At 38.9% G+C, this 13,457-nt stretch overlaps 1 protein-coding gene across 1 annotated transcript; it reads left to right on the plus strand.

The window, feature by feature from the left end:
• The first annotated feature begins 8,744 nt into the window (after positions 1-8,744).
• On the plus strand, positions 8,745-12,683 carry LOC104421584 (delta(24)-sterol reductase). Its single transcript, XM_010033577.3, has 3 exons — positions 8,745-8,844; positions 10,298-11,569; positions 12,014-12,683. Exons 2-3 carry the CDS (start codon positions 10,322-10,324, stop codon positions 12,467-12,469), a joined length of 1,704 nt encoding a protein of 567 aa, XP_010031879.1. The 5' UTR covers positions 8,745-8,844; positions 10,298-10,321; the 3' UTR covers positions 12,470-12,683.
• Positions 12,684-13,457: the final 774 nt, after the last annotated feature.

Raw genomic sequence — 13,457 nt, forward strand, 5'->3', positions numbered from 1 at the left:
CTTCAAGCATCACAAATTTGGATCCAATCCCTACTTGATTTGGTTGATTCTCTCTCTCTTTTTCTTTTTCTTTTCTTTTTTGTCTTTTCGATAAATAAAAGAAAATTGCGGGCTACTGGAATTAAAAAGAATTCTCATTTTTCTCTATCCCTTTTTTTTCCTTGATATTTAAGCCATAATCTTGTGAGGATTCTTAACTTTTCTCCTCTTTATAATAATGCTACCGTACCTACCAAATCCACTTTCCTAGATCTTATTACGATAACAATAACAATAATAGTAATAATAATAATTATTTCTGCTCTTAAATCTCCTATATTATAAATACACATGCCTCCACTCAAAGATTTCCCTTGTTTTAAATTGAGATTCGATGTGTGTCTGCGTGTGTCTATATAATATTTATCTATCTATTTATTTGACAGCCCCAAATTAAATAAATCTGCAAAAATGTGTGAGCAGATGGACATTAACGCCGTTGTGCCGAAGGACAAGCAACCCACTACAAGAGATGGTCCAACTAATTTGTCGTTATCTCTAATTTAATCACATTAAATTCATAAGGTTTCAGCAGTGACGTTAAAGCAACATTAATTTAATTTTTTTTTGTTGGGTCAGAAACGATGATATAAATCTGACCGACAGCAATGCTAGTCTATAGTTTGACTAAGAAGTGTTCGATCCGATGGCTTGGTTTGGATCTAAGTTTTGCATTTTGGCTCCAATGTCAAGATTGACTACTCGTCTTCGCACCACTATCGATTGATCGGCAGTCCATCACGCGACTCAAGATCACGATTGATAACGAAACGATCTGGATTGTGTATAATTCGAGGCAAAATGGCTGCCCTTTGTCTCTGAAGCTTTGTCCAAATTCGAAGTTTCATCCCTGTTCTTCAGCGGCTGGTCGCTTTCCGGTCCTCGATCTTGTCGCCCTCGCGCGAGTTTGGTTCTCGATGCCATGTGAATTTGAACCGGACGAGGTAGATCTCAAATTCGAATATTGTTGAAAGATGCCGCATGATCATTATACAAAAAGAAGGATCGGACGATTCTTGATTGGGCACGGCATGGAATTCCCTGAGTAACGTATCCCCGTTTTGCAATCAACTAATTTTGGCCACTGCTAATTTTTATTTTAAAACGGATAACAATTTACACAAAAAAAAAGGAAAAAGAATAAAGTTTATAAAGTATTAATTTTAGGAAACCTCTTTAAATTTATTCCGCACATTACCTCCCAATGAATTTGCATATCATGCTTGGTGAATAAAATGTTTCATGGTCTCCCGTTTACACATTACTGGGAAGATCTACTGTATTTCCTGCCTGAGACGGGAAGGTTGTGACAATTTGAGATGCGTAAGATAAAAAAACTGGTTCAGCAACCCTGAAAGTAGCAGTCAAAAATGCCAAATGCTAACACTCGGAAGGATTAGCATTGGAGGAAATTGCCAATCAATTTTAAATTTACCATACGAATATCAATACAGTTTTAAATTTTTCAATTTTAGTCTAAACCCTCTTACATAGAGTTTCAATGTAGTCATTTAGGCCAATTTTCACAAAAACATTACTAACATCAATGAAAATTGACAAGAAAGATCCATTACTTTTGCGCAATGTTCATAACTAAATTAGCAAATTTGAAAAATGTAAAATTGAATTGGCATATATATAATAAGTTTATGACTAATTGGATAAGTTTCACCTTGCATTTAAACTAAGGGTGCATTTAGTTAGATTTTTGGGGAAAATCATTGGGAAAATGCAAAGGACTTTAGGTTAAATAAGTTTCCAAAATGTAAATTACTTTTAGTAAATTATAATCTAAAAGTGCATTGTAAAGTACATTTTGAGCAAAATAGTGTTTGGAGACATTTATATTTATAAAAGACTTTTGTGATAAAAAAAAAATAAAGGAAAAAAATAGTTGGTCGAAGAAGGGTAGGCAGTCGCCGACGATTGAAATCAGTCGCCAACAGTCGACGTCTCCAATTAGAAGACCTCAGGCAATCACCATAGACCACCGGTGAGGGCGAGGGCCGCCTGGTGTCGAGCGACCCCTAGCGAGGGCCACCTGGTTGTGCAACCTTAGGTGGCCCTTTATAGAGGTCATGCAACCTCTTCATGACCTCGGTGAGGGCTGCTTGGTCGCATGACCTTGGCGGCCCTTCACGAAGGTTGCACGACCCAGATCTAGGTTGCAGCGGGTTGTGGCAACTCGCTAGGTCGCACGACTCACCAATGACGATTGTGGGGGTAATCGCAACCATGCCGGCCTCTCTCTAGCCCATTGCCCACCCATCACGATCACGCCGGCCAACATCTGATGATTTGAGGTTGAAGAAGATGAACAATAAATCACAAGGGCAAAAGCGGAAAAACAAAAATTGAGTGAGAATAATCTTGGAACAAAATTTTTATTCTAAACCATAGAGAGCCTTTTGAAAATGTAAAAGCCCAAAGTAGCCTAGGACTTACTTTGGACTTTTAGCCTTTGAAAGGCTAACATTCCCTCGAAGTGAGTTTAATTTTTTTCCAAAATACCCAATATTTGCCCAAATAAGCTCTGGACATGCAAAGCTCATTCTAAATGCTGTCCTAAACACAGCCAAAGTGCCTTTGAAAATGCTAAAGCCTTTGATATTTTATTTTCAAACGTCTTGACATTTTGCCAAAGCCTTTTTGGGCTCATTTAATTCAACTTTGGAGAAATGGTGTTACATTTCCCTAAGTATCTTTGAAGGAATAGGCATCTGGTGAAGGTAGAAGTGTTTGAATACTCATTTTTCTGTATATTTTGTAAAGTAACTTTGAGATGAAAAAAGGAAAAAAAAAAAGAGAGGAGGAGATGGTCTACTGGCGAAGCTTAGCCAGCAGAGCTTAGCCGCCAGTGCCTAAATCTGGCTGCCTACGGCTAAGCTCCACTAGCTGAGCTTCATCGGTGGATTGGCAAGTCTAAGGAAGAAGAAGATGATGAACAATAGTTTTTAGGGTAAAAAGGAAAACACAATTATCAATGAGGGCAATATTGGAAAGAATTTTTTTTATTAAACCCTCACTTAGCATTTCAAGAATGCTAAAAGCCTAAAGCAAGTTCTTACCTATTTGGGTTTAGTATTCCAAATGCTAGCATTTGGCCAATGAGGTCTCAAATAGCTTAACAAAACATCTAATATTTTATCCAAGGGGCTTAAAGCCCCCACGGAATACTAAACCAAATATCATGGGCTCAAAGTTCTCCGGTAAAAATTGTGCCAAACAAATCGTACCAACCTCTAGGATTGGTGAACTGATTGGGGCTCTAGAGACTTCTATTTGAGAAAATTACTTTTTTTTTTGTCAAGAAGATATTATCAATTTAGTTATACATTTTTCAATTGAACTAATTTAGTCAGAAATTTATTGATGTTTTGCTAATTAAATTTTTTCATTGATATAGGTGATGATTGTCCCACGTAGCATGGATTGCATTAACATTTACATTTTTTAATAACTTTTTGATTTTGATTTTATTTATTCATTTTTTCACTTTTTTTTTTTTTTTGGGATTGAAGGTCAAGAAGGGTCGCTAGCCAATCCTCACCAGCCCAAACCTAGTGAGGGCCGTGATGCCCTCACTAACTTAAATCTCATGAGGATGTCATGGCTATTAGATCTCATGAGGATGTCACAACCATCGCTAGATCTCGGTGAGGGGTCACATCCCTCACTCTCGCCAATGAAAGCATCGCAGCCCTACCTAGCCATTATGAGGGCATCAGGTGAGGGCATCGTGGCTCTTGCCCAATGTCCCCTTGTTAAAAAAAGAAACATAAAAAGCAGCTAAAAAACAAAAAAAAAATATTATTAAAAAATATTTCCATTAGTATTGACCTCCACCGGCTATGCTATGTCACATAGGATGATTAATGTCCATATTAGCAATTTCCGTTCAAAATTGGCCGGATGAACTTGATTGGCAAAATGTAAAAGTGTCTATAATTAAATTGATATATTCAATAAGCTTATTATTGAATTTGCACGATTGTAATGGATTTAGAGTTTTTTTTTGGTGATTGTCCCCTCGTATTTAGCATTGTTAATCGTAAGGGACCGGTCCAAATCTCATTAACTAAGGGAACTAAAGGAGCATCCAGAATAGAAAAAAAAAAAGATGAATTCCCAACTGTAAAAACCACTCTTAATAATGGTGTTAGAACACAGTTTTAACAAGATTATTTAATAATAAATTCACCCAAAGGAGACAGAGAGACAGCCTATTGGGTGTAAAGACGAGACCTTTTGGCACTTCTTTTCACAAGGACAGCAGTTGGAGTCCATAGGTGGATGATGGTCCATGTTTAGACATGGGACCTCAATTATTTGGGGCCAATCCCCATTTGTGAAATTCTTGATAAACGTTTACTCTTTGTCTAAATTGAAGATCGAATGCCATAAAAAAAAATCAAATTATACTCATCGTGACATATATATCCTAAATATTTTTTCATCACGAAAATTTGTCTGTAAATATCTCCAATTATTTTGCATCATGAAAAAACTCAAACTTATTATCGAGATGTTAATTCAGTCTTCAACTTCGTGTGATATTCCAACTCTATCTCATTTCGTGAACTTTTAGTCACGGCACGTGGAATTAATGGGCAATGGATGCACATTTGTGAGAAGAGAAAATACTAACTCTAATACCATGTTATAAAGTCAATTAAAAAAACTTAAGTCGATAAGCTAACGGAGACCACATAAATACGAGAGTATTTAAAAATCGTTATCAATCGATATGGGATAACACTTCGACGAGGATATTTAGGATTATATTAATTAAAATTGGAAAGTTCAAAATTAAATTGTCATTCATATAATAATTTTTGATTGGTCGAATAATTATTCCGCATCAATGAAGTACCAACAACACTGCTGATTTTTTTTAATAAGAAATTTCCAAATCGATCGTACCTCTAATTGGCGCCATTTCTAGAGTTTGTCATCCTCGGATGGGTCGATGAAATGAAATTCTCTCTTTTTCCCAACAAATAAAAAGAAAATTGCGGGCTACAGGAAATGGAAGAAATATTTATTTATTCTCCCTCTCTTTTATATATGATCATGCTACTTTATCTGCGATACCCCCCTCCCCCAGATCCCATTACAACACAATATCCTAAAATAATAATATTGATGATGATATAGTCTGCTCTTATATCATGTATAATATTTTATTTATGCACGTGCTTCCCCTCCCAGATCCACTATTCACTCGTTTTAAACTAAGTTTGGATGTCTTAGTTGGGTCACGTGATGTGGTTGGTCCACAGATGAAATATATATATTTAACTATTTATTTGAAAATACATATATATTTAATTATATAATTGACAGCCCTAAAATTAGATAAATCTACATAAATGCTTCGTGTGCGGAAAGTACAAGCAACCCACCTCCAAGGGAGGGACCGATCAACGTGTCGTCATCTCTGCTTAAATGTTCTTAATTTTATAAATGTTGTGTATTGCTCGAGGCAAAATAGCTGTCCTTGTGTTCCAAAGTTTGTCTGAATTTTGTATACTATTTCTCTCTATTTTATGACGATCACTTAAGTTCCAGTCCTCGATCTTATTGTCTTTGCATGAATCCGGTTTTTTGATCTCGTATAAACTCAAACTTTAAACTGGGCTCCTCATCCTCTTGAAACTAGCATCGTGTTTTGAGAAGTGCGAGCGATAATGAATTCAATTTTTATCCATTTTGGTATGCAAAAAAAAAAAAAAGTAGACTCTTGACATACTAAAGGTAATCTAAGATATAGCATGATCATTGTAAAAAATCAAAAAGTACAGCTATTATAGAGGATGTGGTTTCACAACGTCATGATGCCATGATTATTTTTTACTTTCTTGATGCATGATAATTGAGATCTAATATTTTTTATTCTTTATGTTTCTTTTGAATAACACGAGGCATTTCAATTTACTTGACTAATTTAAGCATTGCGCCCAAATCACAAGCGGGAGCAGCCTTCAAAATTACTACTACAAGGGAGAGATGTAGTGATTCGTAATTGGCAAATTTGCTATATCTAAATTAAACGTCATCCATCTATTAAGATATTTCTTGACCGTCAATCGCTCAAATTCAATAATTAAAAAAAAAAGAAGAGGAGACACTTTTTTTTATTTATTGCTTATTTGCACCCTTTTCTTGCAACTCCACTCTTTCGACAGATTATTGATCCAAAGATTTTTTTTTTTTGACAGATCCGAAAAATCAATTGAAAAATCTACCGTCTTCTTCTTCTTTTTTCCTCTATTTCTCCATTTATTCTATTGCCACTCCCTGAAAAGATGCCACCCATATTCGCCTTTATGAACATGATTAGCGTCACGTTAAGAGCTCTTTTAATTGGCTTTTCTCTGCACGTCCAGATAATTTTTCCCACCCTCCGACAAAACTAAAAAAATGGAAAATCGACATCATCCTCCACATAATAACGATAGTGACACTGGAAATAAATAAATTAATTTTAACAAAGGATTAATGCAAACAAAAATCCTCGTAACAAATTTACTGAAGATTAAGTTTATTACTATCACAAACCCTAAATTAATACATTTATGATAAATTTATTCCATTTATTCCCGTAAAAATTAAATTAATATCACAAAAAATTATAAATCGATACATTTATAACAAACGAAAAGTAAAATTTCAAATTGCCACATCAATCAACTATTACATATTAGGGGACTCGCTTGGCGGGCTGGCACCGCTTGGAACCGGTGGTTCTTGAGGGAACCGGTCCGGTTCCCGGTTCCAATTTATGGGAATCGATGGGTACCGGTTTGGTTCCTAGTTCCATGGACGAATCCATGCACCCGCCCACCTAAATCGGATTAATTATATTAAAATAATATATTAATTTTTAATATTAAAAAATGAAATTACAAATTAACAAACCCAAATCAAATAATTAAAAAAATTAATTAAAGAGGAAAAAAAGTCCAAAATGCACCAAATGGAGAGGCGCTAAAACAAAAAAAGTCCAAAGTGCACCTTGACAAATGTTGAGCAATTGGTTGGCAAAAAACAAGCACGTGAAGAAGCAAGGCTGCAAGAGGAGGAGAAGAAGAATAGGTTAGGCGGCGAAAAACCAGCAAATTTGGTTGAAAATCAAAGTTGTTTCTGTCAAGATCGGAGCTTTTGAGAAAATGATATTATTATTATTATTATTATAAGACCGGTTCCATGGATTCATTCGGGAACTGAACCGGATATGTGGATTCATGCAACTAACAGGTGGATTCCGGTTCCAATTTTTTGGAACTGGTTCTTAATGGGCGATACAGGGAATTGCCCATCCAGACCATGCACACCTCTATTACATATCACATTCAAGAAATATAGCAAAAATTAATGAAGATTAAATTTATCATAACGTGTTCATTTAAATTTTCGCAATATTAAATCACTGCCTGTGGTGGCCCAGTTGGATAAGTGTTCCCATGATCCATTGTGAGAGGGGAGGAATTCAAATCCCGCTGGCCGCACGGGATCTTAAGTGCGACGTCGGGGTGGTGGGACATCCCATGTAGCCAGGGTGGTGGGTCCTCCACTAGCGTCGCCTGGGTTTCTTACCCTGTGCAGAACTGCATCGTGTTTGTCAGTGTTGGTACGGTGCGCGAGTTTCTTGAGTCATAAAAAAAAAAACGTTCGCGATATTAATCTTTAAAATAATCGAAAATCCACGTATCTCGCAATAATTACGATGGTGACACTTGGAACATAAATGAATAAATAATTTTAAAAAAATTGGTTTTTGGGTGGGTCACATCACATGGGACGTGTTACAGAAATCGCGAGCGACAGCGAATCTCTGGGGCCCTCACTGCCCTGATCTTTCTTCGATTTCTTCATTTATTTTGTTCTTTTCCTCCGTCCCATTTCGCTTCTTTGAATTTCGATCCTCATTATTGTTATTATTTTATTCATTTTTCCGCCAGATATTTTCAATTTTTTTCTTTTCTCTGAACTGTAAATAATTCCATATTTAAGTCACTGTCATACAGGTGTTTGACGTGTACTTTAAAAAAAAAAAAAAGGACCGTATTGGATCTCCCTCGCTTTCTCTGTGGCAAAAAAAAAAAAAAAAAAAAAACCCATCCCGTTTTATTTAATATTGCCTCAGTTTGATATTTCTATTTTGCGTGTGATCCTCGTTCCCTGTATCTTGCGCCCCGTGATTCATGCGATCGCACGTCGTGTATTTGTGTTCGACCTATATAAGATAGATAAATTTTAGGTGTCGTTTAAATTTCACATAATCAAATTTAAAATCTACCTACATACTCAAGAATTTAAAACCTCTTTTACTATAAGTTTCAAAGATGTATTCAATTCCACTTGTATTCTCAATTAATGAATCATAATGTATCATCATTTTTTACGACTGTTATTTATTATGATTCATTAATTACAATTCATATTTAGATATGTAAATATTATAAATTATTAACAAAGTAAAAAAGTCCGTCGCCGAGTTTCATTTTCTTTTATCTGGATGTGTGGAAATTGTCGACAAAATTCACACTCGACTGCAGTAAATTCAAAACAAGGAAAAAAAATTCCAGTAATTCGAATTTTGTCCTCGGACGATGAGAAAATGATTTAATTAATTAATTAATTAATTTATATCAGTAAGAAAAAAAGAAAAAATCTCCTTTCGCTCTATATAAAACTTTTGCCACTCCCTGAACAGCCGCCCCCCACTCCATCTTTTTCTCTCCTCTGCAATCGATCGCTGTCGCCGGGCGTCCTCTCGCCGGGCGTCGCTCTCCGGCTCAGGTAACTCCTAAACCTTCGCTTCGCTTAGGGTTTTACCAGCTCCCCCCCTTTCCCGCCTCCGGCCGCCGTCGCCGCCGCCGGCGCCGCATTTCCCCTCCCCCGGCCGGCCGGCTCCGTTTCTCGAGCGGCCCTCGTTCGTGACGTCTCGCCGGGTTTCCTCTGCTTTTCGTCTGTGGTTGTATGCAAGTTTCTTGTCTTGCTGTGTTCGTTCCGCATTTTCGCTCGCGACCGGCCCTCGTGCCGTTTCGCCGGGTTCCCTCTGCTTTTTCGGCGTGTTCGTGCGCGCAAGTTTTCGTTTTGCTTTGTTTGTGGTGTCGGTCGGAGCCCGATTATGCTGCGCGCATGTCGTTTCGGGTCCGACGTCTGCGGTTCGTCGTGCGGCATTCGCGCTGCAGTGTGGAGGATACTGGGTTCGCCCCGGGTCTTGTGTTGCTTTTTGAAAAGATGCTCCTTTGTTGTCTGCTGCGGTAGATCTGGTTGAGTGATTTTTTGGGCAAGCGCGCGTGTGGGTCTGTCTGGTTTGACTTCTTCTTTCGTTTCCTCTGCGCGGGAGTCAATGATACTGGAAATGCTCCTCCGGGAGAAGCGACATTCTGTGCCGTGTTCGGTGAAATCGATTTTAGTTGGTAAAATGGACTCTGGAGTGGACATTTTGAGGGCTAGAGTTATAAAATGGACAAGCTTTTTGCCTTTACTGTATACGTTATGGCAGTTGTTCTGTGAGTTTCGACCTTCAGAGCCTGTGCCGTTGTACATTGCTGATCTAGATCTGAGTTTGTCGTTATTGTGTTGATGGGTCATGGATCCTGTTTTGTTTTTACTTTAAGAAAATATATATAAAAGGGATTGCATGTGAATTCACACTTGGAATTAAGACACGGCATTTGGTTGAGTTGACTGTTTTCTGAAGTTTCTGGACTTGAAAGCATGCTGGTAATGTTGTGCTTGTCACGTGTTTAGATTGGGTTGATGATGTGAATGAAACTCGTTCATGTTTGAATGTGGTCATGACCAAAAAGATTTCAGGCTGTGACTAAGTTGAGTTTAAATGTTAGTGGAGTTGGATTGACTCAAGTTACCTAAGGCCGTTGATCAACTTGCATATTTGAAGTAGCACTAATTTGTTTTCAAAACTCGGAACTTGGCTATCTCATTAAGGAAATACTCTCCAAGTTTGCCTTCATTCTTGTTCTTGACAGATAGATGGAAATTACCGGTGCTTGTTGCATGCTATTACTCTCTCTATGATTTGTGCATGTGCGTTATTTGTTAAATTCAAAGTTTGTTTGCTTCACGTCCGTCTGCTTTGAGTCGTAAACATTTCCAAGTAGAAATATAGCTGGTCATATTTTGGTCCTTGATTATCATGAATGTTACTTGAGGTTTTTCCATTCATTTCAGCTTGAAACTTTAATAATCTTCTTCTGGTTTATTAACAATGTCCTTATTGCAGGGTTAAGGTGCATTGACAAGCACAATGTCTGATCTTAATTCTCCCCTGCGTCCAAAGAGGAAGAAGATCTGGGTGGATTATTTTGTTCAGTTCCGATGGATTATCGTCATCTTTGTCGTGCTCCCAATCTCTTTCACCTTGTATTTCCTCACATATCTCGGGGATGTCAAATCAGAGAGGAAGTCATTCAAGCAGCGTCAGAAGGAACATGATGAAAATGTTGAGAAAGTTGTTAAGCGTCTGAAAGAAAGGGACCCCAAAAAGGATGGTCTAGTTTGCACCGCTCGTAAACCTTGGATAGCTGTTGGAATGCGAAATGTTGACTACAAAAGGGCCCGGCATTGTGAGGTTGATTTATCAGCTTTTCGGAATATACTGGAAATTGACAGAGAGCGGATGGTTGCCAGAGTTGAGCCACTAGTCAATATGGGGCAGATCAGTAGGGTTACGGTGCCAATGAATCTTTCCCTAGCAGTTGTTGCTGAGCTTGATGATCTTACTGTTGGTGGCCTCATCAATGGCTATGGAATTGAGGGAAGCTCCCATATATATGGGCTGTTTTCTGATACTGTTGTAGCGTATGAGATAGTTCTAGCAGATGGACGAGTGGTTAGAGCGACCAAGGATAATGAGTTCTCTGATCTTTTCTATGCCATCCCCTGGTCTCAGGGTACACTGGGTCTTCTTGTCTCCGCAGAGATCAAGCTCATCCCTGTCAAGGAATATATGAAGCTGACGTACAAGCCTGTTGTGGGTAATCTAAAAGACATTGCACAGGGATACATGGATTCCTTTGCACCACGAGATGGAGATCAGGACAATTCTGAAAAGGTTCCTGACTTTGTGGAGACAATGATATATTCGCCATCAGAAGCTGTGTGTATGACTGGAAACTATGCTTCTAAAGAAGAGGCCAAGAAGAAGGGGAATGTGATTAACAGTGTAGGATGGTGGTATAAACCCTGGTTTTATCAGTATGCACAGAGGGCACTAAAGAGAGGGGAGTTCGTGGAGTACATTCCTACCAGAGAATATTACCATAGGCACACCAGGTGCTTATACTGGGAGGGGAAGTTGATCCTTCCATTTGCAGATCAGTGGTGGTTTAGGTTCCTCCTTGGTTGGTTGATGCCTCCAAAGGTTTCTCTGCTCAAGGCTACTCAAGGTGAAGCTATTCGAAACTATTATCATGAGATGCACGTTATTCAGGACATGCTAGTTCCACTGTACAAGGTTGGCGATGCTCTTGAGTGGGTACACCAGGAGATGGAGGTAAATTTTCTGATGCTCCTGCTTGATGTTCTTTGAAACATCTGTTTTATTATTTTGATGAAATATAAACGAAAAATAACATAGTGCATGGACAGTTGCGAAGTTCCCATGTGCTACTTGATTAGAGCTCAAGGTATCTTATTGATTAGAGTTCAAGGTATCTTTAGATCTAGATCTTTCCCTTTCTGAAGTCTGGGATGTGACTTCGTGGCAGAAACAGCTCGAAACGAACCTGGAACTCTCGTTTTTAGGGCAATTCTTCTTGTTACTAGTCAGTTACTTGGAGTAGGAGTTGTATACATTGCATGTCATTACAGTTTCCCGTTCTTTTTAAGGAACTTTAATGAGGATTGTGTGATTTCAGCAATTAAGACACTTCAAAATGTGGTTGTTGCCTTCATTTTTACGTTGTCATAAGCATTTGTTGTTTTCTTTCAATTTCAGGTATACCCCCTTTGGCTTTGCCCACACAGGCTCTATAAGCTCCCCATGAAGACCATGGTCTACCCTGAACCTGGATTCGACCTACACCGCAGGCAGGGAGACACACAATACTCTCAAATGTACACAGATGTTGGGGTCTATTATTCACCTGGGCCCGTCTTAAGGGGCGAGCAATTTGATGGCTCGGAGGCCGTTCGCAAGATGGAGAACTGGTTGATTGAGAACCATGGCTTCCAGCCCCAGTACGCAGTCTCCGAGCTGAGTGAAAAGAAGTTCTGGAGGATGTTCGATGCTGGCCTCTACGAGCACTGCAGGAGGAAGTACAAAGCCGTGGGGACCTTCATGAGTGTGTACTACAAGTCCAAGAAGGGAAGGAAGACTGAGAAGGAGGTGCAGGAAGAGGAGCAAGCGCACCTCGAAAAAGCTTATGCCGAGGTCGATCAGCCTGCAGATTAGCGGGGATGGAGTGTTTTTAGATTTGCAGGGATTTCTTACTTCTGTGTCGGTCATCTTTCGATTTCCTTCCACCCTTGTTCACGAGAACGGTTGGGGTTTTCTTCTTTTGTAACTTTATTTGCTGAGGATTGTTTAGTTTGAATTCTCTTTTGGATGATCTAATGAGTTGACCCTTGCTAGATGGCTATCTATAACCATCCGTTTGCTCTTTTTCTGGATGTGATTTGCTTTAAGAACCTGACACTATCTCCACTGGTAAGCCCATCGACAGGTTACGTTCCGAGCTACTGTTGCACTAGTCGATCTGCTTGTTGGCCCCATCGTGAGATCTTCGGTTATCTGTTACGTTCATTTGAGATGACGAGATTCATAGCAAATGATGCTGTCTTGTGGCATTGGTAGCAAAAACTGAGAATTGCTATAGAAATGATTTTACCTGTCCGAATCTGACAATTTCATGGGCAAGATCCTCTCAGAAAAGCAAACGGACTAAAGAACAACTTCCATGGCAGCATGTGCATATAAATTCGCCCATTCTTTCGCCAGACATTATGAGGCGAACGAGGTTTATGTGCACGCGAGCAACTACGAGAGCGGCTTTAGCTTCTTGCCGGAAATTTAGCTCGGTAGAGAATTTAGCGAGGGCAAGATCAGTACCCTGAATCGATCGCTGCATGACAATGTGGTGCGGTTGAATGGTGCTTCTTCGCTCTGACATGATCAGATCAGACGCATTAAGAGAAGAAGGAGCAAGGTGTCCAGAAAGACAGCTTTAGTTGCACGTTTTGCACATGGGGTGGCCCCAACTTGGAGACAGACTCGTTCTATGTCCCCGGCAAAGCCGTACCACCTGGGCTCCTCCTCGTCGGATCGAAATTAGCGATGTTTTGGATTCCTCTATTTTTGATTTTGTTCATAATAAAACATTTATTATATTTTTATTATTATTATTTATCCTATTGCTTGCCATTTTTCATGGGGAGTCGCG

This window comes from Eucalyptus grandis, chromosome 10 (assembly GCF_016545825.1).
Source record: "Eucalyptus grandis isolate ANBG69807.140 chromosome 10, ASM1654582v1, whole genome shotgun sequence".
NCBI classification, from domain to species: domain Eukaryota; kingdom Viridiplantae; phylum Streptophyta; class Magnoliopsida; order Myrtales; family Myrtaceae; genus Eucalyptus; species Eucalyptus grandis.